The sequence below is a fragment of the Marmota marmota genome, unplaced genomic scaffold (assembly GCF_001458135.2).
Source record: "Marmota marmota marmota unplaced genomic scaffold, marMar, whole genome shotgun sequence".
NCBI lineage: Eukaryota > Metazoa > Chordata > Mammalia > Rodentia > Sciuridae > Marmota > Marmota marmota.
Genome location: NW_026000101.1, coordinates 1,717,218 through 1,743,835, shown reverse-complemented (window position 1 = coordinate 1,743,835; position 26,618 = coordinate 1,717,218). Strand labels below are relative to the sequence as shown.

General features: G+C 36.3%; 1 protein-coding gene across 3 annotated transcripts in view; it reads left to right on the top strand.

Moving 5' to 3' along the window:
* The window catches only part of Kiaa1958 (KIAA1958 ortholog), a 150,171-nt gene that overhangs the window by 87,525 nt on the left and 36,028 nt on the right, over positions 1-26,618 (top strand). Inside the window, exon 3 of one of the 3 annotated variants that reach the window (XM_015492197.2) lies at positions 23,182-23,265. The exons of 1 other annotated variant lie outside the window; for it this stretch is intronic. In XM_015492197.2, the coding sequence (XP_015347683.1) occupies positions 23,182-23,265 (84 nt within the window). Of the gene's footprint in view, positions 1-23,181; positions 25,198-26,618 lie in introns of those variants that run through there. One more of the 3 variants, XM_048783201.1, reaches the window with a different exon arrangement.

Genomic DNA, 26,618 nt, shown 5'->3' with positions numbered 1-26,618 from the left:
AGGCTGGGACAGAAGAGCTGATTTATAGGGCATTACAGTAATCCACATGAGAGATGGCAATAAGTGTACATGTGAGTCATCATGAAGACCTTGGAGAGGAGACAAATGTTTCAGGAGTTTAAAGTGTAGAGCTTGCTGACCTCTGAGAATTTCTGTTGCCACCCACACATTCACTGTCTGAAAGACACAGCATTGTTTTAGGTAACACCAAAAAATCTTCAGAGCACAAAGATCTATAGTGAAGTCAAATGTGAAGTCTTCCATGTAAAGAAGAGTTCTAAAGAATACCATGTCCATTCATTCAACAAATATCCATTGGAAGCCTACAAAGTGCCACGTTCAGGTTGGGTACTGCAGATACAGCCACAAATGAGTTAAAAATGCAGTTTCTGTTCTCATTCTATCCACACTCTAATCAGGAGAGAGAGATCCAGCTCTGGCCCTCTCAAAACACTGCAATTTAATAAAAAGCAAACCCATGTTTCAAATATTTCTTGAACTGAGATGTTGTTAATCATACTGTGCATGACTTTATAAGACTAAATTGGTTGCCTTTAGATAACACATTCATTAGGACTGTTCCTAGGATGATATATGACTAACAGTGGTTAGATGAACAATTAAGCCACCATGATAAATGAAAGCCAAGTCTTTTTTAGCTGGAAATTAGAAGTGCAGAAGCTACAGGCAACTCATTCTACATAATTTATTTTAAACACTTTCTACTCAGCTACAAATAATAAGCTTGCTTATGTTAAAATTGTAGCATTGCTTATTTTTGTGGACAATGTCCTATCTTTTAAGAATTAAAAATATAACCATTTACTAGTTTTCTGAAAGGCAAAATTAGAAAATCCAAACTAACTGCTATGCATTGTACATACTCATAGATTTGGAGAAATTGTGTTGTAATGGCCTTGTTTTGAATGCTCATACATCCTTTTTTTAGTATCATTTGTCTTAGTATTCACAAGAAAATCTTCCCAAGTGGCTTCTTATTTCTTTAAAATATTACATGAATGGAATAAAAACTATTATTTACATATAAAGTTCACCTACATATTACTGAGACTTCCAGATACGTAAAACATACCCAAACACAGCAAACTAACAAAGAGATGTAAATCTCAGATTGTAATTTTCTTTTTAGTGAATTTGGATTTGATTAAGACTGCCAGGAAACCAGGAGCCAGTTCAAAACTGAAAAGGCATTGGCCTTGATTTTCTAGCCTCATTACCCATTCCTTGTGTTCTGAAAAGATGAGATAATGTACAACCCCAGGGCAGGCAAGGCAGTAAAGGTACTGAGTCTTAGTCTAGCATCCTGTGGCCCAAGCTGCTGACTACCTTGGGTCTTGGCAGAGATGCACAGAGTACAGGTGATCTGTTTCATTCTAGGCCCACTGATAATTGCTTATCTAGTTCTCATTTATGTGACAAATGGCTTGTGTTCCTAAAAGAACATATTAGAACCTGGAGAAGTATTTATAGAGCATGGCCAAAATGAAAAATTATGCTTCTATGGCTACAAATGAATTTTAAGCTTTATGTTAAGTGAGGACAAGTGATTGAAACACCTTATTTGTTTTGTTAACTGAGACATATATCAATCTTTTTTTAAGTATGATAGCCAGGGAGATTTTAGGTTTAACCTTGAGAACTATCACACAGTGGATTGCCCAAGATATGTGACTTTTATCTCTGCTCAAAGAAGTTAAGATAGCTCTTCACCATATATATATATTTTCTTAATGATTAACATGTTACTTTATTTAGCTACAGGACAGTAAATGACATAAAAAAAATCCCCAATTAAATTAGTTGTTTCTTAAGCTGATCCCAAAAAACCAAAGACTGAATGTTCTCTCGATAATGCAGATGCTAACACCCAATAAGGGGCAAAGGAGGGAAAATAGAAGTTCATTGGATTAGACAAAGGGAAATGAAGGGAAGGGAAGGGGGCTGGGAATAGGAAAGACAGTAGAATGAATCAGATATACCTTTCCTGTATTCAAATATGAATACATGACCAGCGAAACTTCACATCATGTACAACCACAGGAATGGAAAGTTATACTCCATGTGTATATAATATGTCAAAATATACTGTCATGTGTATCTAAAAAGAACAAACTTTTTAAAAAGTCAATACAACATAAAGCAAAATCACATGAATGAATGAATAAATAAATTTACTCTCTATATAAAGAGTCACATATATTTCAGTTATTCATGAAAAAATCAGTCCTGGTCAACATTTTTAAGTTGTCTTTTCTCTGACAAAGAAAAATCCTAAAATCATACTTTAATAAATATTGGTAGCTCTCAAGTCTTACACAAATTGGTACTCATTAGTGTGAGGTTTTTTAACAGGCAGAATAGGATTAGTATAGGGTATATATACTGTATATTGGCTGAACCGACTCAATTCATGTTTTAAACATTTGTCCAGAAGAGAATGGATCTCCATTAATGCCTCTCTCTCAAGGGGTTATTTTTGTTTGTTTGTTTATTTATTTATTTGACCTCCAGAGGTAGGTTATTTCCTCCTGAAACAAAATCTTGGTTAAGATAACATTGATCACCTTTCTTAGGGACCCTTTAGCCTAAAAGGCCAAAGACCTCCAGCAGAGCAGGCTTGTTTCCTTTTCCTGGGATGCATTTGCAGATGAAGTTGTTGTTTTAAGGGGTATATTATCTCTACATTTAATTTATATAACACAATTTATCCTAGTAGAGGGATTGGGATGTCTGGCATGTACAAAAAAACTGCATTAATCTTTTTTTCTTCCAGTTTTCATTCAAGGGATTGGATCACAGGATATTTTTGTTTGACGAGTCTCCCTTATTATCAAAATGCCATCAACTTTAAGCAAGTTCCCCACTGTCTATTGTACCTGGACACATACACACACAGTTTCTCTCTTTCTCTCTCTCTCTCTCTCTCTCTCTCTCTCGATGGACATCCCACTTTATATATTTATGTTAAATAATATAAATATATGTATAAAATCTATCTCTGGGTTACTGTCCAGTGAAGGTCACATTGTTCATATAGAGACTGCTAGGGACCTCTCTGCAGAAATCAGCAGGGCCAAAACACAGATGCTTACACTCATGGTGTTCTTTAAGACCTGCAGCTTTCATCTCCCCTTTCCTACCCCCTTAATTATTAGACAGGATAATGGGCCCCAATTATGTTTTTTGTTGTTTTTTTTTCCAAATGTAAAGGCCCTCCTGTGAGGTTAAGCATGTTAGTCCACTCCTTCTTCTTAGCGCACCCAAATGGAGGTTACAAAAAAATCTCAGACTTAAGGACTAAAAAGTGCACAGCCAATTAGAAAGTCGTGGGCCAGGCTAGTAGCCTTGATACCCTCCCAACACCTATACAGCATAGATCCAACAATTAGCTGAAGTGTGTGTGTGTGTGTGTGTTTTGTGGTGTTGGGGATCGAACCCAGCTCCTTGGGCATGCAAGGCAAGCACTGTACCAACTTGGCTATATCTCCAGCCCTACTTCCCCCAGTGCTTTTTAATGTCTGTTCAGCATGGACTATGATTGATGCCTTTATCCACAAACCATAAGGCCCCAAACTAGTATACTCAAATGGAAAAGCTTTCATTCAGTTTTCTCCCTTACATCATTGGGGTTCCACCTTTTCTTCTGTCATTCAAATAAATTTTATTTCTTTCACTTTAACCCTCTGCCGCCATCCATGGATTTCATTCTTTAAACCCATGAGACAAGAACCCAGAAAGAAATCAGTGAGGCCTACAGCCCACAAACTCTGATTTTATTCCCATGGGCAAAGAGTGGCTGGAAAGCAGGGTAGAGGCCAGATCTTCTTTGCCCATTTCTCCACACAGCTTTCTTGGGATTTTTCTTTTGCTTTAGCCCATGAATAGTGTCCCTGACTTACAGCAGGATAATTCACAGCTGTCTGGAGCCAGGCTGAGAAGCAGTACTTGGACTGTCAGTACTAGGTTGAAAGGATCAAAAAACATTTTTTAAAATCCTTTCTTCTGGTGTCCTGTTATCTTTGCATTTTGGAGACAGCACCCTTTTGTACCCCCAACTTAGTTTTTGATTGCTCCTTATTATACAATTGCATACATGTCTGTACCTACAGAATTTCTTTTTTTTTTTAATCTCTGTCAGACCAACTCAACTGTGAGATTGTACAGTAATTCAGAAAACTATTCAAAGGCTGGATTGTTGTAAATCTATAAAACATCATCTTTTTCTTAGATAGGTTTATATCTATAGGTGGCCCATTCAGCCAAGATCTTTCCCCAAAAAACCATCTATAGGATCAACACAGTATTGCCCATGTTTTAAAGGGACAGAAACGGGTATAAAAAAACACAGAGATAGACAGGATCGCCCAAACCATGGCCAACAGTTGGGAACCTTTAAAATAGGCTAGACACAATAATGAGGACATAGTTTTGAGAGAAAGGAAAAAGGTTTATTGCTTTGTTAGCAGAGGAGAAGCACGGGGACTCCTGTCCCAGAAGCTGTGGTTCTCCTTTGCTAGCAAAGCAATAAACCTTCTTTTTCCTTTTTCTCAAAACCATTTCCTCATCATTGTGTTGGCATTGGGAACAAGTGATACCCATCTTGAAAGATTGGGATCAGATCCTTGTTCCTCAAGTGTTGAAGATTAAACATCCCAAGAAATGCCAAGGCAAGAGTAGAAAGTAAATTTTATTTAGGGGATAAGAGAAGGAGGGAGTGAGTGAGAGGGAGTGTGTCCCCCAGAGAGGAGCCTGGACCCAGAGCTGGTGCCCTGGAAGTAGGAGTGTCTGGTCTCTTTATAGGTTTTGGGTTTCCTTTCTTTTCAGGTCTTAGTGACCAAAAGGCATCCAGGGGTGGTTGCTTCATGTTGGAAAGTGTGATCCTTCCCCTTTCCCTGAGGTGTTAGCAACTGGTTGATGGGGAAGTGCTGTCTACCCATTTTCTTTTCTTTGATAATCAGCTGCCTGTCCTTTGCCCTGGTCTCACAAGGAATATTTGGTAACAAAACTAAATGTAATAGTGGTTCACTTCACTTTTTGAATAAAACCCTTGCTGCTTATTTTAAAGGGGACATGTTTTTCTTTTTCCTTTTCTCCCTTTCTTCCTCCCTAAGTTGGGGGAAGAAAACAAGATTACCTTGAGTTATCTATCCTTGAGCACACACCCAGCACAGGAAGGATAATCACCAGAAGATCTAGGAAGTGAGTGACTATCCCCCATGTTAACAAGTGAATTTCAAAATACCATCAGGACACATTTGGGACCCCCCAAGGTAGGGCACACCTTTGAACAGGTCCTTTAAAATCCCTCTGTTCCTGATCATGTCAGCTACTTTCCTCTGCCACACTCTTCTGCCATGATGTTCAGCCTGCATGCAGCTTCTGGGACAGGAGTCTCGTGTGTTTCTTCTTGGCTAACAAAGCAATAAACCTTCTTTTTCATTTTTCTCAAAACCACGACCTTGTTATTGGATCAACATCAGGGACAAGGACTGAGTTTCAGTAACAGAACTATATAACATACCACTTTTGTAAAAGATATCCTGTGTTTTAATACACTTAGAAAAAGGTTGGCAAGGGCACACTAACTGATTATTGTAGGTATTCTTGAAGAATGGATGTTAAGGAAACAGTTTCAAAGTGAGAGAAGAAGAGAACAACTTCCTACTGTTTATTCTGTGTGCTTTTTTGGTTTAAAATTTTATAATGAATATGTATTCCTTTTAAAAATTAAAAATAGGGCTGGGTTGTAGCTCAGTGGTAGAGTGCTTGCCTGGCATGTGTGAGCCACTGAGTTTGATTCTCAGCACTGCTTATAAATAAATGAATAAAAAAATAAAGGTCCATCAACAACTAAAATACAATAAATAAAAATAAAAAGGTCTTGTGTCTGTACCATTTAAAAATTTTTAAAAAATTAAAAATGACAAAATATTTTTAAATGAAAAAAGTGGAGGTACTTATACATCCCTTATTTACACTGGTCTGTTATTGTCAGGGCTACAGCCCTGTCCCTGTGGAGGGTAGGCTGTAGAACCTTGACTCCGCTGACTGAGATTCATACAGCTTGGCCCATCACCAGTTGCCAGCCACAGACTCAGAAATGAAGGAGAGATTAACAAAAGCTGAAAATTATCTTTATAAAAGTTCATGGCAGATTCAGCAGTAGCTGGACCCCACGCCCACCATTTATTCTCTCAGATTATTGGTCTCAGAGCTGACAGAATTTGAAAGGAGTGGTCTTTAATTTGGATAGATAAAATGTGTCTGACCGGGGTAAAGGGATAGATTGACACACTACAGTGTAAAGTTAGCAAATTAAACAGGTGGTTAAAGACCAGAGTCAGGCAGAAACCAAAGCCTTCAGGTAATTCTTGAGGCAGAAAACCTTATCCAGGCACCAATTTTGAGTGAGATTTGTCAGTATAGTATAGCTTGGAAGTTCTGATTTTGGTGGACAGCCAGCAATTTCTGCCAGTTTTTTTTCTCATTTATTGAAACATAATGCATGTATCATAAAATCCTCTCCTTTAAAGTGTGCAGTTTGGTGGTTTCTAGTACAGAGTTGTGCATCCATCACCACTCTATAATTCCTGAATGTTTCGTTACTCCATTGCTTCTCCACTCCCTTCAGGAACTTCAGCCCTGGCAGCCACCAGTCTGCTTTTTTTTTTTTTTTTTTTTTAAGAGAGAGAGAGAATTTTTTAAGGTTTATTTTTTAGTTTTCGGCGGACACAACATCTTTGTTTGTATGTGGTGCTGAGGATCGAACCCGGGCCGCACTCATTCCAGGCGAGCGCGCTACCGCTTGAGCCACATCCCCAGCCCACCAGTCTGCTTTTTGTGTCTGTGGATTTATCTATGCAGATGTCTCATATAAATGAAAACATTCAATAAAGAATCATGCAGTAAGATTTTCTACCACAAGAATTGTTTGAAGTCTTCAGTTTCTGCCTGGCTCTGGATTTTGACAACTTGTTTAATTAACTCACTCTACAAATAGAATCCTATCTTACTCCTTCACCTCTGGCCAAACATATAGTGTCTTGCCCCCAAATTGAAACATTCCTTTCAAACTTTGTCAGTTCTTAGACTTAGCTCTTTCACTTAGCATAGTGTTTTAAGACACATCCACATTATCAGTACTTCATTCAGTTTTATGGCTGAAAAATGTCTATTGTATGGACATGCTACATTTTGTTTATTTTTTTCATCAGTTGATGGACATTTGTTTTTTTCCATTTTTTTGACCATTATGAAAAAATGCTCTGCTATGGATATTCATGTACAAATTTTGGGTTAGACATATGTTTTCAATTTTCGTTACATACCAAGGAGTGAACTTGCTAGGTCATATGGTACCTCTCTGTTTAACTTTTTGAGGAATAGCCAAATTGTTTTCCTAAGTGGCTATGCCATTTTACTTTCCATCCAGCAGTGTATGTGGTCTAAATCTCTCCAAGTCATTGCCAAACATGTGTTTCAATCTGTCTTTTGATAATAGCCTAATCAGATCTGGGTGAGAAGTAGATCTCATTGTTGTCTCAATTTGCATTTATGTAAGAACTGACAGTCCTAGTCTCATTTTTGGGTGTTTCTGTCAGAATAATATGAGGGTTTTAAAACGTTAGGAGTGTGCATGTTTTTTTTCACTGAGCACTGACTGACCAGTAAATCTTAGTACTTTTGCTGTCATTTCTACCCGTCATGCATAAGTAAACCTGTTATTGACCTCCTTTCCTCATCTCTTAAAGTGATAGAAACAATTTTATTAATTTCCCCATAGAAGTATAAATAATTGTATAATAATACAGAAGAATAGGTAAAAATACAAGATGATACTTAATGGAGTGAGGGAGCTGTCACTGAGTGATGTGGCTCAGTGCTCTTCATTGGGGTGCCAGAAGAAAATACTAGATTTCCTATATTTTTATTTAAACTAAGAAATAAATTAAACTTTACTAACTTTAAATGTGTTGATCAGCAGTAGGTATACACATCATGTAAATAAATATACATATTTGGGGGCTATTAAAATCATTTTTACCTAGAGGTATAAAATCAGAAAGTCTTAGAAAGACAAAAAATGAAATGACTGATTATAGTTGAACTTTTTTTAAAATAAAAGCTTATTACCTAGTTTTACACCCTGAACTTTAATCAGCAAGGAAAATAAAGAATCCTTATAGTTCTAGTAGCTACTGTTTCTGTGAATTTGACTTTAAGGTTTGATTAATGAATATAAATATATTTTCCTTAAAAATAATGCCTGGGATTATATTTTACTGAATAATTTTAGTCTCTAGAGTATACTAGGATTTATGTTATAGGTCACTGGCTTTTTAACATTTTGTATGCTATTATATTTAATGCTACTGAATTATGATTCTGTGTTATGGAAAGCAACTATCTCATTGTTAAGAGAAAAGCTTTCATTTTCCTGTTTTGCTTATACTTATAAATGGGTAATAGAATGCTAATCCATAGGAAAATACTCTAATTTTTATTTTATAATGAATTTTTCAAAAATGTGTTTTGTTATTATCCACTGACCCACTTAGAGAAATTGACATCCTCCTGTCCATTAGGTTATTGCTTCTTGGGTAGAATTTAATGAATATTAATAGCCTAACTCAGAAGAGAAGAAGGTAATTTAGTAGAGTTTTGTACATTTCCATTTTTATGTGTTATCTGTTTTCCTTTTGCTTTATGTGCCATATCTTTTATTTATAGTTGATTTATAACTCCTTTTTGTTTTTTATTTCATTTTGCATTTTCAGTACAAGATGCCTCCATATTTTGATCCTTACTAGGATATGCGATTGTGAATTGAATATAAATTTAAAGGAAGAAATGGTTCCTAATCAAAATTTTGTAATAATTGTTTCTGTTGTGGGTGTAGCATTTCATGTCATGAATTCATCAGATGTTACCTTGTATGTTGTTTGTGTTTGTTCTCAGTCACTGAAGCCAGAAAATTTCAGTAAACTCATGAAAAGCACTTCTCAAACCCCCAGTTCTGACTGTCATACTGATGAACTGTTAACAAAGGATGATTCTTATTTAACTTTCAAACCCCTCTTCAGGACACAGGGTCATATGCTGTTAGCTCCCTTTCATTACTGCATTCAAAATAGCAATAATACTAGCCACCACTTCTTGGATGCTAATTATCTCACTAATTACTTACATTAACTCAGTTCTCACAACTTTGTGATGTTAGGACTATAATTACTTTCATTTTACAGAAGAAGAAACTAAGTCACAGGAAGATTAAAGTTACTCAGGCAGCGGGAGAGCTGGGATTCTCATTTGTGCTCTTAACTACAAGGCTCACTTTGTTACTGCAGTGCTTCTCTTGAGAGTTTCACATCCTCCATCTTAATTGGAAGTGCTGTTCTAGGCCCAGGACCAGCTTCCCCTCAGTTTGCTTTTTTCCTCCAACAGTTTCACTGTCAAAACTACTACTGCTCTTCTTTTTCTAGTTCCATTCTCCAGCTGCTCTTGTTTGTCCTCAGAGGAAGGAATAAAGATGTATTTAACAACTGAGAAAGACATAAACAGGACAACTTAAAACAATGCTTCCCACGTTGAGGCCGTGACTCTATTTTGTTGAATGTTGAAGCACACATACAAACAGTAAAATTTTTAAAAAGAAAAAGATTTACTTTTCTGTGTTTTCTTTTGGCTTTATATTTTTCTTATGTAGGCTTAATATTTATTCTAATGGTCAAATATTTTCCTTATGTAGTTTTAATGTATTTATTCTAATAGTCAAATTAATTCATTTATTTAACAAATATTAAGAGTGCCTGCTATTCATTTCTTTAAACATGGATGAATCCGTGGGAGGGAGAGTCCCTTACCTCACAGCTTCTCTTAGAGCTTATGTTACAGACATTGGTCAAATAATCACGCAAATAGATAATTATAAATTGTTAGAAATGCTGTGATAGTAAAGAACAGAGGATCAATTAGAGTAGGGGGAGGGTATTGGAAAATTCCCTAAGGAAGAGACACTTGAACTGAGAATGGAGGATGAGCGGTTAGGAAATGGAAGCCTGCAGTGTATTCCTGATGGACAGTTGGCTTGTGCGAACTTTTTGAGAGTAGGCACTCCTGAGATACTGAAAGACGAGCACATATGAAAATTGGATGGGAGCCACTGTGACTGGAATGAAGTAAACCAGGTCAGTTTGATTTTAGATTCTATTGGTGAGTTAGGATACCAGCGCCTTGTGAGAAATACCAAGGAAGGGCCATAGGGATTCATGGAAGGACATTGAGCAAAGGAATGGCAGGGACAGCTGGGGGATCTAAAAGGCTCACTTAGACTGTGGTATGGAAGCAGAAGTGGACATAGGGAACGCCCAGGAGCTAAGGAAGAAATTTCTTTGTCACTAAGTTCAGTGTTAAAGTCTATTCAGGTCTTCAAATCTATAGTTTTAGATGATCAAAAGGAATATACCAAGCTGGGCATGTTGGCACATGTCTGTAATCCCAATAGCTCAAGAGGATGAGGCAGGAGGATCTTGAGTCCAGGAACTCAGCAAGACCTTGTCTCTAAATAAAATACAAAAAAGGGTTGGGGATGTGGCTCAGTGATTAAGCACCTCTGGGTTCAATCCCCAGTACAAAAAAAGTGGGGGGGAATATGTCAAAAATAATAACTTCTTTAAGCATAACTGAGTTAACAGTTTTTCTCTTAAATATATGATAAGGCTATATTTTTTGAGAAAAATGAAGTCCATTCTGTCCTAAATAGACTCTTGGTGATCACACACACACACACACACACACACACACACACACTGGGGATTAAATCCGGGGCACTCAACCTCTGAGCCACATCCCCAGCCCTTTTTGTATTTTATTTAGAGGCAGGGTCTCACTGAGTTGCCTAAGGCCTTGCCAAGTGGTTGAGGTTGGCTATGAACTCGTGATCCTCCTGCCTTAGCCTCCCAAGCCACTGGGATTACAGGCTTGCATCACTGCACTGGTAAGAGTAATTTTTTTTAAAAAAATATATTTTTAGTTGTAAATGAACACAATACTTTTATTCTATTTATTTATTTTTATGTGGTGCTGAAGATTGAACCCAGTGCCTCACACGTGCTAGGCAAGCACTTACCACTGAGCTACAACCCCAGCCCACAAGAGTAATATTTTTAATTAAAATGCTTGCCTAGCATGCATGAGACTCTGGATTTGATCCCCAGCACTGAAGGGGGAATATTTAAGTTAGAAAGATACATACCAAAATGTATCCAGTCTTTGGATGACAGACTTAACAGTTTTTACCTTCTTTGTATCCTTTGGGTTTTTTTGGGGGGGAGGATTATATTAACTTATTTTATGATAAAACTAATCAAATTTATTAGAAGAAAAATACATATAAAACAACCTTTTCCTTATGTGAAGTTACCCTTTGAATTATCTGTTTTTTAAACTTCAGGTATAAATTATAAATTAGAAGCAATTTAAGCACAGCAGATTTAAGGGTGTGCAGGGCAGTCGAAACTATATTCCTGAACTGCAAGGACTCATTTTTAATTTTGGAAAGGATTAAATGTTCAATAAAAATTTTTTTTATATGAAGGATCAGATGTTGAAAACAATGAAAGAGCGTGTATGGGTTGATGAAGTAATTAATGTCTGTTGAAAATATTCTGTGCTATAATAGAATCATTAAAGAATGATCTAAGGAGTAGACATGTATAGCTGTGGCTTTATTTATCAAAACTGGAAAATGTAAATGTCACATCTCTAATGATCTTCTACCACTAACTGAAGTCAAGGAATATGATCATAGAGTTAAAAAGGATTCTTCTTGGAAATCACATATGATGTCTTAAATATCAAAGCCTGATGGCAGCAGCTCACTGTATATTTTATGTATTATACCAGCAGCAGATATTTCAGGCACATCAGAAGAAGGTACTCTTGATTCAGTGTCTCTGGCAGTATAATAAAAAAGTGGAGGAAAAATTTCTATAGTCTCTAATAAGCAATATATCAAGGAGTACTGTCAGATTGTGTAGAAAAGTCCACAGGATGATTTATTACATTAATTACCGTCATGTGGGTTTCATGCTGGTAAGCCTGCAAATGCAGCCACATTCTAAAGTTGATTTAAGAATATATTTTGGCCAAGACAAAATGCATCTTATTGTGATGAATATAATACAATATTTATTCTCTTGTTCTACTCTCCTTTGTCCTTTACTTTGCTGCAGAATGCTTAATTTCTTTTCTGTGGCTTAGAATTAACTTTGAGATTAAGGAGTTCCATCTAGTTTCTTTTCACCCCTGCCAGAAGATTGCCTTTTTCTGTCTTATTTTCTTAATTAATTAATTAATTCAAAAAAGCAGCAGTCCTAGGAGAGAGAAGTCCATAGCTGTACCCTTATTTAATACTGCACTGAATTTGCAGATTCACAGTGCCCCTTACAGAAACACAGTAAGCTGATAATACATATGACGCTCAATCTGGTGGAATGGAGGTCTCCGAAGAGCTGTTTTAGATTAACTTCAGTTGTTCACATGTCTGTGACTGGATATTCATTTGTGCATGAATGCCTAACATGGGTGACTTTTATAGAATCTAGTTGGGAAGAATTAGCAAGTGTTTGCTACAAATTAAGGCATCAGTAGAGGAGGAGCTCAGGTGAATTGGGAAGGCTGATTTAGTGAATTTGGACACATTTTTTAAAATTAGTTGTCAATGGACCTTCATTTATTTATATGCAGTGCTGAGAATTGAACACAGAGCCTCACACTGTGTTCTAGGCAAGAGCTCTACCACTAAGCCACAACCCCAGTCCCTGGAACACATTTTTTAAGCAGCAGTATATTTAAAAGGTTTAACTTGATGATTTGTGTGTCCAGCACAGAGATAAGTGGTTTATTTTCCATCTTACTCAATCCTAATACAACTTTTAAGAGAGAAGAGCACTTATACCCACTTTACAATTGAAAAAAAAAAAAAAAGGCTAAAAAACATACATGGATTCACATAGCTGGTGAATGGTATTGCTGGGATTTGAAACCAGGAATTCTTATTGGCAAAGCTAGTGCCATTAGCCATTGGCCACACCACCTATGTCAGGTGAAAAGGATCAACAAAGATTTAAAAATGCTCTTTGGCAATTAGGAAAACAGTGTTGAACTTAAGGATGATTTCAGAGAAGTTACAAAATAAAAGATCTATATCTAGGGCTGGGGATGTGGCTCAAGTGGTAGCGTGCTTGCCTGGCATGCGTGGGGCGCTGGGTTTGATCCTCAACATCACATAAAAATAAAAAATAAAGATATTGTGTCAAAGAAAAAAAAAATGTGTATCTAGTTGGTTTCTAGGGAAATAATTCTTTTAACTCAACCATTATTTTGTCTAATCATACAACCAGTCAGTTTAGTATGATTTTTGATAATATTTTTTACTAAATAGAAATCACTGAAACAACCATTATTGTTTTCAGCAACTGTTCTGCCTGAGAAATAAACATTTTCAGACCAGGAAAACTGTCATTTGTTCAGTAGCATGGCAGGTACTATAACTGAGACAGGGCTCAGGCTGAGGCTTACTGCAGGAAGAAAAGTCATTGTCTGGGCCTACTGGGGAAGAGAGGGAGAACTGTTTCTCAAAACGTGGCCTTGTAGATTACACCTACATTAGAACCGTCTAAAAATGCAGATTTCTGCCCCTCATTGACTATAAATTAATTCCCTGTTGTGAGGATCTGCAAGGTCCTTGCTTTGTCTCGTTTATGCATGTGATGTCTCACCCCCACCTTGCTCGTTGGCCTGATTTAATGTATGTGTAGAGATAACAAGTGGTGTGGGTAAAAAAAGAGAAGTAGGCCTTTTCCCAATCTTGTATTGGTTTAATAAATACTAGTATTTTTTGTGCTCTAATTTCTATTTTTAAAATTTTTATTAAGGAGAAATTTCTTCAGAGGCTCTTGAGTCACATAGCATACATCCAAGAGAAACAGACAGATGACTAGTGTTTATTTAAGTGATTTCTGCTTCAGTGAAAAATACTATAAAAAATCATACTGGACTAGCTGGTACTATTGTTCTAAATTTTAGTGTTCCTGAACATGTATGTGAGAAATATACTTTACTCCTACTATTGGAAAAGATTAACTGAGCATAAAAATAATTTGCTGGTCAGATAGCTATAATAGCATACATGTCTGGCTTCAATTGGTGATGTTAACAATCCTAGAAAATAGCCTAGTTTTAAAGTTCTAGGAGAAAGCATAAAAATGTGCAAGGAGTTGGGTGTTTAAAGGATAGAGAAGACACTGACTTTTTATTATATTTTATAGCATTTACAAGTTATCACAATTTATTTTTCACTTTTAATGTAAATATAGTTTGCTCCCCCCGAACAAATTGCAGTAATTAATAGCTATTTCTATTTTCAAAAATGAAACATGACTGTTGGCAAATATGATTTTTGTAACAAATAAGATTGATGCTAATTCTATCAGCTATTGAATACTACTACTTCTAAGTGCTTTTCCAGTTTTGGGAATAAAGCTCTGAAGTCCTGTTTCTTATAGAGCAAATAGTCCACTGTGGGAGACAGATGCAAAACAAATATGTAATCTGTCAGGTGGTGATAGATTTATGGAAGAAAATAACAGTAAAGGAGGAATGAGGGATGTTAGAGGTGAAGAAATGGGTATTGGTTTATTTTTTTTTTAAGCAATTCTGTCAAATTTCTGGAATTTGAAGATTCTTTGCATTTAACATTCTCAATCTCTTCTCTGTTTACACATTTGCAATTACCATAGAAAGCCTTCCATGTAGCCACCCCACTGGTCTGGCTGCAGCCCTTCCCCTCCACTCCAAAATCAGGATTGGTGTTTATAGTCCTCAGGAGCACAAATCAAACTTTCCCTTTGCTCAAGCAGTTTCTTCCAGGGTTATCCTTACCTCCTATTCAGCTTAACTAAGTGGCACCCAACCATTAAAACCATCCCAAGTCCCAGCCTGTGGATTATCGCTCCAGGATAGCTTAAGCTCTATTTGACTTCTCACTTGTCTTTCTTCTTTCTGAATTCCTGCAGGACCTAGAGCCTGTGTCACAAACTCAATACCTAATTGCATAGTGCCATGTATCATCGTTTAAATTGATTTTATGTGAGTTAGTCATCTGTCTAGCTAGCTATGATATAATCTTTATAACCATAACCAGTAACTTGTCTTTCACAGCACATCATAGGTCTTCTTAAAAATGCTAGGGGCATGGTGGGCACTCACAAGTGTGGATTAAATATTAATTCCAACCTCAGCTTTATAAATATAAGTCTCAACAGATTTCTTTTTGCTTTTCAAATTTAAAATATGTTCTTACTTAATAAGCTCATGGACTTATCATTCACTGATTTATAAAGAGAATTAGAACATCATTTCTTTTTTCTACCAACTGGAAAGTGAGACAAAATACTCTTCTTTGAAATGAAAATAATAAAGGAGAAGTTAAACATCAGGGAATGTTTCTTATTGCTTCAGATGTATTACTTTAATAAAATCACACAGGGATGTGATAGCTAAGTTCATTTTTATTTTAAATTGGGTACTGTAGCAATAGAAGCAAATGGATCTGAATTTAAATCTAACATAAATCTCCCCAAATTAAATGAGAACATAAGATACTGCACTAATTATGTGTTTTTCCATGCCATCTCCTAACAAGGGAGGAAATAATTGGATTAATGAGGCAGAGAGACAGTGTAAATAAGTACAGAAAAGCTGCTACATAAAAACTTGACTCCAGCTGTTGGAAGCATTCCTGAGCCAATGCCAAGGCTTTTCTGGAACCCATCTCCAGGTCACACAGATCTCTTGAAAGTCAGTAATTGAAAACCTTTTGGTCTGTTGGCTAAATTTACTAAAAGTGAACTTCCCTGTCCTGGGTTTTACAGCTGCTTTTGAGATGCTCAGAGAAAGTTTAAGAAGTATCATGGCTGTTGTGAGTGGTACTGTCAAGAAATGAGTGACCATTCCTTTGAAGAATTAAAGCTACCCATTCCTTCTACACAGAATTCATCTGCCCTCCCTACTTATAACCTAAACCATACTGTGATACAGTCAGTAACAGCAAAGATCACTAAAACCCCTAGCCAATGTGAACAGTGTATGTTCTGGAGGAAAGAAACATTTTAAAAATGCATTTTGAAAGCTAAGCATGTTCTTCCTTTCCATACTTGGATCGATGCTTGGGATGTTCTATTATTTGAAATACATGTTGAGCATCTGTGGATTAGAAATTTGGTTAGCAGTCTGTATAATTATTCAGTCAGTCTTTATGCATTTATTGTGTAGCTCTGATGTGCTAGGACATACACTGATTTCCCAGGATTCACAGATGACACGTACACAAAAAATAATTAACGTTCTGGGATATGGTACGTTAGTTAGAAACATCTCTAAGCATTCCTTTCCCTTTGAGGAAATCACAGTCTAACATGAGGGAGGCAGAATAAAAAAGATAACGCAGGAAAATGTGAGTGTAATCCATTTATTAGCTGATGTCTCTTGACCCTTTAAGATCCCTCAAACCTTATCCCACAATGTTTACAAACTCTGATACTTTCCTTTACATGGGGAAGGGTGCCAGGTAGGTTTGAGTAGCCCTAGTTCCTCTGGCCCTGGCTACCTGCTGCTTCTGAGATAGCCAGGCTAAGAATCATTTTGTTATCTGGGAATATTTTTGTAACAGGTCATCCAGATATGAACTCAGCCTCTGCACTCTATTTCTTGAAAAAGCCCCACTTGTATAAGACAGTTTATTGAAAATTTCTCAGCATAGGAAAAGATGAGTAGGTTTATATGATAACAGCTTGAAAATCTGACCATGTTGTTGTCTGACAAACTAGTTTTCTTAGGATAAAATACAAGATCATAATGCCCGGTGTGATCTGGCCCCATGGGCTTTCAAACCTCTTCCTCACACCACTCTTGCTCTTGACCACTTTGCTCCAGGCACACTGGATTCCTTTCATTTTCTCAAATTTTGTTTTGATTTCAAGAATTTCCCATGTTCTGGCCCCTCTGCTATTCCCCCTTCTACTCTTTGCGTGGCTGCCTCCTCTTTCTTAGGTCTTTTGAGATAGCTATCCTGAAGCTCCCTTAAATGGATTACTTATTCTCTCTCACAACACCTTGCTGTTTTTCTTGACAGCACCTATGCTGTTTTGTCTAAAATTTACTTATTGTGTCACTCAGTTCTGACCTGGATCAGGTGCTCAGTAAGCATGCCTGAATGGGTTAGACTTAAAAGGGAGAGAGCAAGTATCAAGGATGGTGTCAAGGTTTCAGGTTTTGGCACATGGTTAACTGAGCCGACACTGACTGGGTGGAAGAGCAGATTTGTGGGGGCAGATCCTAAGATCTGAAGATACATTCTAGGTCTGAGTACATTGTATCATCCAGTTTTCTAGGCCTTCGGTATTTTGCCCATATTGTTTTTAAAATTTCCTATTAATCACAACTTCCCTAGTATAATATAATAATGCACTTTTTTTCATTCATAACAGTGACTCATTTGGTTTGCCTGCTGAACTGTATACATACTTCAGAAAACTGAGTTGTCTTTATAGTGTATCTTATTTGGTTTATTGAAAATTTGTTTATCCACCAGCATTAAGTAAACAATTATTAAAACACAAATTATTTCTTACCCTGTACATTCGTTCAAACAAAATTCTAAGTAAGTTTTGACTACTAAGTTATTGGTAAATGTCAAAATCTTCAGGAATTTGATCCTTCATAGAGTAGATATTATTTGATCACAAAGCATTCAGTAATTCTGGCTTTGAGAACACATAGCAAAGATGTCTTAGCCCAATACTTCTCTTTGAAATCACCTTAAAGAGAAATAGAAACAAACATTTTGTAAATAAAGCTAGAAGTTTTATATAACCCAAAATCCCATATAAAGAAGGGCTGCTGAATGTAGTAATCAGATGGGGATTTGGATGTGATATCAAGTCGTGATGGATGTGAGAGAACTCTGTTTTCCACTGAAGTGATACACACCAAAGGGCAAAATTAACAGTCACTTTTGAAGAACTGGCGGACCAAGTAGGATTCATAACAGGCATGGAATTATGCTTCCATAGTAGGAAATCTTTTAATACCACAAAAGAAACATTATATCATCATGTTGCAGGTGCTGGAAACCCATTTGATTTTAAAAAAAAACACACTGTTAAAATATGAATTGGAAGATAGCTCTTTAACAAATCTTTAATAGATTTCTATCAGTCTATGTATATCATTTAACCCCAAAATTAACATTATTCTGTAAAGAGAAAATACTAGATGACTTTTTCATTGTATCAGTAATGAGCAACAACTATCATTGTTATTTAGCATGGTAACATGGTTCTAGAATTCCTACATGTATGTATTTATATATAATAGTGTATGTATATTGATTTGTATATATGTAATACAGAGGGCTAAATCCACTTTATAAAATATAAGGCTAATATGTTAATAAATATTAAGAGTTAAGGGGTTGGGGTTGTGACTCAGTGGTAGAGCACTTGCCTGGCACATATGAGGTACTGGGTTTGATTCTCAGCACCACATAAAATAAAGGTATTTTTAAAAAAAGAATTAAGACTATGTAAGTATAAAAACTTCTTACATATAAATATAAAGATTTCTAAATGTAGTTGAGCTCCTATAAATCAATATAATAAAAGAAAATGGACAGGACAAAAAAATTCAATGAGAAAATTCAGAGAACTGATAAATATTTGAAAAAAATATTAAATCTTACTGATTAAAAAGAAATGGAGGGCTGGGGTTGTGGCTCGGCCGTAGAGCACTTGCCTAGCATGTGGGAGGCACAAGGTTCAATCCTCAGCACCACATAAAAATAAATAAATAAAACTATTGTGTCCAACTACAACTAAAAAAAGTTTTAAAAAAAAGAAATGGAAAATAAGTCAAGGAATAGTTTGTCAATTAAATAAGCAAATATTAAACAGTTTGGTAATGCATTATTAACTGGAGAGGTGATTAAACTAGTACTCATATAGTTTTTTTTTTTTAAGATGTTGATGGGTCTTTATTTTTTTCATTTATTTATATATAGTGCTGAGACTTGAACCCAGTGCCTTGCACATGCTAGGCAAGCGCTCTATCACTGAACCACAACCCTAGCCCTAATACTCATATCTTATAAGAGTATAAATTACAGTGCAATAACAGTATAGCAGTTCTACTTTCAGAAATTCATTCTGTATATGTATTTACACATGTATGGGAGCTTTTATGTACAGTTACAACATTGTTTGTAATAGTAACTGATGGAAATAATGCAAATGCATCTCTGCAGGGAATTAATAAGTTGGATGAATGTATTATGGCATATCCATATAAAATACTGTGGAGCTATCTGTAATACATTGTTAATGGTAAAAGCAAAGTGTAAAACAGGATGCATAGTATATTTATTTCTCCATCTTGAAAGAAAAAGATGAACCTAAAATTTGTACCCAATCAGTTAGTAATATTGAGTGCAGAGGGAAACAGTAACAGAAGTTGATCTGGAAGGGTAACTAACTTACCCTCCTCTCTGTGCCCATTTGTCCCTTTTAGACTACTGTACCAGAAGCTTCTATTGCCCATTTGCTTATTTATTGGTGTTGGGGATTGAATATTCGTTAATTAAAATCAAATGCATATTGGTCCATATTTTTAAAAAATAATCTTAATTTCTATGAACATGTAGATGATATTCTAGTGAATGACATATTGAAATGTGAAAATTAATTCTAGGTGGATGGCAAATCAAAATGTGGAAAGTAAAACAGTTAAAGCTTTTGGAAGAAATAGAAGATCTTTCATGACCTTGGAATAAACAGTATATATATATATATAATATGTTATATATACATATATATATCTACCAACAAATCGGACTACGTTAAGAACTGTTGTTCATTAAAAGTCACAATTATTATGAATGTAATGCACTCCACTATTGTCATGTATATAAGAAATAATAATAATTTTAAAAAGACACAATTAAAGTAAAAAAGCAAGACACTGCAGAATATATTTGAAAGCCATATATCTAAGAAAGACTCATAACCAAACAAAGTAAGCAAAGTAAGCAAAAAGCAATCTAATAGAAAAATAGGCTAACGACTTGGAACAGGCACTTCACAAAATAGGCTATCCAAATGGCCAGTAAATATATGAAGAGGTGTTCAACATCATTAGTCATCAGGGAAATAAAAATTTAAACCACAATGCAATACCACTACACACCCACCAGAATGGATAAAATAAAAAGACTGACATTTTTTAGCATTGTTGAAGATGTGGAGCAACCTGAACTCACATAGTCATGGTGGGAAAAGTAAACTGGCACAACCAATGGAATATTGGTTTTTGGTACCTGCTAAGGCTGAGGATATTATTGCTTATAACTCAGAATTTCCACTTCCTAAATATATACCCCACAGAAATGAGGGCAGAGGATCACCAAAAGATCCCCACTAGAATATTCATAGCAGTTTTATTAGAAATAAGCCCCAAACTGAAAATGAATAAAACATAATGTACAACAGCATGGAAAATAAATGGTGATAAACTCATGCAATGGAATGTTACACTGCAATGAGTATATGTTGCCTGCAGATACACAGCAGTGAGAGTGAAGCTCACAAGCACAAGGTTGGGCAAAAGAAGCCTCCTAAGATCCATTCACATGTGCTATGGTAATAGTCCAAACAAACCTGTGATGTTTAAAGTCAGAATAGCCATTTTCTTGGTGCAAGGGAAAGACTGGAAGAAAAAAAGGCTTCTGGGGTGCTGGTAATATTCTTTTTGTTGATTCAATTCCTGAATTCACAGGTGTATTCATTTGTTAAAACAAATCACATGCTCTTAATGACTAGTCTGCTGTATTATGTGTATGTTACACCCAATAAAAAGTTTTTTAAAAGGAATGGATCTGAAGATTTTCTAAAAGTAGAGGTACATGCAAGATAATGGTAATAGTTGTATATTTTATTATCAGTTTTCTCTGATCTTGTTTGATTGTGTTATTAGCTAAAAAATTACCCTTTTACTTGATTTTTAAAACCATTTCCTTGCCCTTATTCATGTAAAATGAATAGGGTAGCTTTGCCCTTCTAGCCTCTCATACATTCCAAGCTCTTGGGAAAGACTTAAACTAGTGTAATATTTCCTAATCTGATTGAGGGCCAGTAGAAAGGAGGTAAAGTCATGACCAAAAGGCCAGGCTAAGGATGAATAGAAGAGGTGTGAATGTGTCCATCAACTCTGAGTGGGTTGGCTCAGTGCAATAAATGTGGAAGAGAGGCAGAAGTGGGACAGCTGGCTGCCACACCAGGGTACCGTCACACGTGATGCCCACACTCCAGCCCCTTCCATATCTCATTTCAGCAGACCCACCAATACTGCTTAATTATTTCCAATAACCTTCGACACTTTTATATCACTCACTCATTTTTAAATTGACACCCAAAGATTTTCAGCATGTTTATTTTTGTAAAGAGTAAGTAGAAATTATTGAATATTTTATTAAATGAAAATGAAGATTAAGCGTAAGTAGTCAGTCTCTCATAAGATTTGGTAATAGTTATTAAGTACCTTGTGAATTAAAGCACAATCAATCTGAAATAAATAAATAAAATTTTAAGCCTCTTCATTATATTGATCATTTGGTAGTTGTATAGAATATTCCAGTTTTACCCTGCCTCTCCTATAAAGCCTCTTCAGATGTCCTGAATTCAGAGCACCTCAATTCAGGCCCCACACCCAATATCTAATGGCAGATTTCATCTATATCACAATCTGTGTAAGACAGAGGACAGGAAATGCTAGGAGTTTAATCATTGATATATAAATTATGCTTCGCTTCTCAAAAGTCTTTGATACCCCACAGCACGGAAGATTTAGGGTTGCAATGACAACAAGCTCAGACTCTTAGATAAGTAAGTTTTAGAAAAGATCCCATGTGAAAGTTGAGGAACTGGAAATTTTTTCTTTAAAGTTGTCTGTGAATGTTTATTTCTTAGAAAGTCTTTGCTTGAAGTTTGAAAACTGCTGTGATAGATATTTGAACAAGGAGCCAAAATAAACAATGTGCTGGCCCCTTTGGCTTTACATATAAATAGTCAAGGAAGCTAGCTGGTGAAAGGTTACATTCAACCTGTGGCTTCCATGTTTTTGATGGAAAGATGAGTGGCTTTATTTTTGATATATAAATAATTTTCAACTGGAAAAAAATGGCATAAGTGAAACAAATTCATTGAAGCAAAAAGTATGCTTTTGTATATTTGAATTTTAATTCTCTCTCTCTCTCTCTCTCTTTTTGTTAGATAGACACATTTATTTATTTTTATGTGGTACTAAGGCTTGAACCCAGTGCCTCATACATGCTAGGCAAGCACTGTACCACTGAGCTACAACCATAGCCCCTAGTTGACAATTCTTATTTAATTCTCCTTTTTTTTTTATAGTCATGAAGCTTTCCTCCAAAATGCTAAATGTTTTTAAATCATTCATTACAAACCACTCTGCAGTTATGTACTGAATGAATACTTACATTTTACCTGAATTGCTATAGAAGAGCAAGTATCAAATGCCCATAAAAGATATTGAGTCATTTTTAAATACATATTTCTAATCATGTGTTAAAATAACAAATTCGGGTATTTTAGTTTAATTCCATAAAATGGAACCAGGAAAACATCTGGTTTCACAAATGAAGTGATAATCATCAGAATGAATGGATCAATTCTCATGGGGCCCACACATACTGCATAGGAAAAATAGCACATTTCTGTTCCCTGTTTTTCCCAAAAAGAAGGCTACCTCTAATCTCACTGTTGCCTCAAACCTTCACAAACAGCTGTGCCAGTGACACAAGAAATTCACTTTGTAGTGGGCTATATTCTTGTGTAGTACATTTGTGAAACTGAAGTTGGCTTTTATACTGTGACAGGCATGTAAATGGCGTTATATCAGTGATCTCTGTACAATTGATTCCTTCTTTTCCCTTTTCATTATAAAAGGAAACTTTATTTCAGAGTAGAAAGTGCATTTTCTGAACTCATCAACACCCTCTCTATCCCTCCCCTCCCCAATTTGTTGCAGACCAGGATGAAAGAGCAGCTGAGCTCAGCAGGGAGCAGAATGAGAAAACCATCCGGAGCACTCAGACTGCGCTCCGCAATTTCCGTGAGTTCCTCATCTCCAAGTACCCTTCTGAAACAAGAGAGATTTATGTCATCCCTTGCAAGGAGTTGGATGCCTACCTTGCCTCTTTCTTTGTTGATGCCAGGCAGAAGGATGGGTCTGAGTATGAACCCAACAGCTTGGCGAATTACCAGTGTGGGCTGGAACGGTACTTAAAAGAACACAGGTATGGCTATAGTATCACCAGGGATAAAGAATTCAAGCGTTCCCAGGAGGCCCTCAAACAGAAGCAGATTGAACTCCGCTGCAAAGGAAAAGGAAATAAGCCACACAAGTCCATGAAGCTCACCTTTGCTGATGAGCTCATACTGCGGAAAAGAGGACTGCTAAGCCGATATAACCCTGAGGGTCTCCTCAACCTGGTCTGGCTTAATAATACAAAAGCTTTTGGTCACTGCACAGGCTTCCATGGATCTACCTTGAAATGGGGTGATATCCGGCTCCGAGTAACAGAAACAGGACTGGAGTACTTGGAGTGGATGGGTCAAGACACTGGTGATCTGAATGCCAAAACCAAGAGAGGGGGAACAGATTCGCGGGTGTATGCCACCCAGCATGCCCCACAGACCTGCCCTGTACAGGACTATAAAGAGTATGCCCAGAGGCGGCCCCCTGCCATGCGCTACGAGGATGCCCCTTTCTACTTGTCCATCAAGCCAGTTGTGAACTTGGCGGCTCTACATTGGTACAACTGCCAGGCCCTTGGCAAGAATAAGCTGGCGAAGATGGTGAAGACCATGTGTGAGAAGGGCAACATCCCCGGGCGGAAAACCAACTTCAGTGTGTATCAGAGCTGCAGCACCTTGTCTGAGGCCCAGAGCAACCAGCTGGTGCTTATCTGTAACAACCTCAGCCAGCAGGCCGCCCAGTCAGTGGCTGGGCATTCCAACAGCGGCAATTTCATCGTCTCTGCCTCTTATGACTCTTCCTCAGACACTGCTTGACCCAGGTGGCCTCAAGACCCCAATTTGGTTTCTGTGTCCCAAGAGACTGATTATACACTGTTTCTCATTCCCTTTCCTCTGCCCTCAGTGTTAACTTTATAAAAATATAAATATATAATATATTTTTCTTTTTACAAATAAGCCAATGGAGATAGTTTAGTATTCCTAACATAGTATTTATAGGCTTAAGACAAATAAATGTACTTGTGGGTGATTACATGTAATTACTGTTACAGACTTTACAAAACCATAGTGGTTCTCAGGCAGTACTGAGTAGAGAAAGAATTCCGTTTTAAAAAAAACTGTTAGAAACAGTCATCATAGACACTGTGTCCTTAACTCCTGCTTTTTCTTCTTACCCATCTCTCACTTTTATTAGTCTCCTTCAGAAATGACTTTATATTTTTAATTTTTAAAATTCTGTATTAATCATGGAGAAGACAACACTAACTTTACTGCTCACACAATGTATTCAGCCAGATAGAATGTGAGTGGTATAAACCTGACATCAAATTATTTACCCATTCTTTTTTAACTTAATTAGAATTTTAGGTCCTGTGCCTCATTTTTTTACAGTGTAGGAAAATGCACATATTTAACTTTTCTTAGGGGTAAAAGGGAGTAAAAGAAGGAATAAAGGTGCCATTCTTTTTGGAAGATATGTAATTTTTAAATAATATGCAAACTAATATTGTGGCAAAAAAAAAAAAAAGACTGTTACATAGCTCATTTTTACTGGTTTGCTTGAACACAGTTAGAAATTTTTTTGGCCCTAAGAAATTAGTATAAATGAAGTTTGATTATCAGATTTACAAGAAACTTAGAACTACCAAAAGTTTGAAAATTATCCCAGGCATTAGATTGTATATCAAACATGAAGAGAAGGAAGAAAACACAAGTCTTAATAAAAATCTAAAAGTACTAGTCAAGATAACAACAACAATAAACCTCATCCTCTTCAAAGCTCAAATCTCATGAATTATTTATTTATAAGTATTAAACTTCAGTCTCTGCAGTTGAGATCAAAGGAATATTGACACTCATTTTAAGTAACAATGTTTTGTTACTAGGTTTAGCAGATTCAAAGCATTCTTGAAAATGTAGAAGTTTCTTCTACAGTAAATATAAATATCTGTAATATCTTGCAATAATTGTAACAACAATAATAATTTTGGCCAAAATTTTTTTTTATGTTTTTTTCCCAAGGTCTCTGTTTTCAAGTTTTGAAAGCTGGATGTGATGAATTATTAGTTAAGATGCTTCAAAAAATAAACTAAAGTGTAGACATTAGAACCACAATAAAGGTGAGCTAGGTTCCTCTTCTGTATAATCATTAGCACACTTCCAAATCTTGGTTGGTTGGATCTGAGCATTCTATTGGGAGGTATTTGTTCTTCAGGGCAACCTCATATTTCACATTATCTAGGAAGGTATGTGGCATTTTATGTGTTAATTTATTGTACAACCAGGACAGATTTCCCTCTGATATTACTTTGCTAAGTTGTCACAGAGCTCAGCTTTCCCTGGTTGGCAGCTTTTTCCAACTCAAAGTCAGAAGTACATAAAGATGCCTTCCTCTGAGCTATGACCCATATTTGGTGCAGAAGTTGGAAGTCTGCTGTGGCTTTGTGTAGTGGGATTAACTTCATTTTCATGACTATTCCTCCAACCAACGGAGAGGCATCCTTTTGTACATTCAGAAAGAGGAAAAAAGGGAGAGGATATTTCTGTACATGTTATCACATTATTGTAGTCTTTCCAACAACTTTGAAAAGAAAATGAGTTATCTGGGTCCATTTTATGGTGAGATTATAAGTCAGCCAGATCATAGCCAAGGAAGCTGGTGTTGGTCATCTCACTGCAGAGCCACTTCTCATCACCTTTTTCAGTACCAGTTTGTAATTAGTTTTTAGTGATGTGAACCACAAACAGGGACAGTGTCTTTCCATCTATAAAGGCCGTCTCAGTGAGTTTTCATGGCAGCACACTCTGTCCTCTCCCTCCACCCAAGTTCATTTTAAATCAGCACTTCTTTCTCAGTTCTCTTTAGAAAACCTTCCTCCTCTCCTCATTCTAGAACTAGTCTATAAGTGTACAAGATAGCTTACTTTAAGGGAACTCTTTATTAAATAAGGTTATTTTTATATGAGCTTCCTCTCTTCTTTTTAAAAAGGTTTCTATAAAACACTTAATGTTATTGTATTTTACCTTTTTGTGGACATAGTTTCTAAATTCTTGACATGTTTTTGGTGCTGGGGATAGAACTCAGGGCCCCATGTATGGTAGGGCAAGCCCTCTACTACTGAGCTACACTCCCAGCCTCTTGATATGTTTTTAATAGCAAAGTAAGTTTATCTTGAGGAAGAAGGCTAGTCGGAATGCACTGAGAAA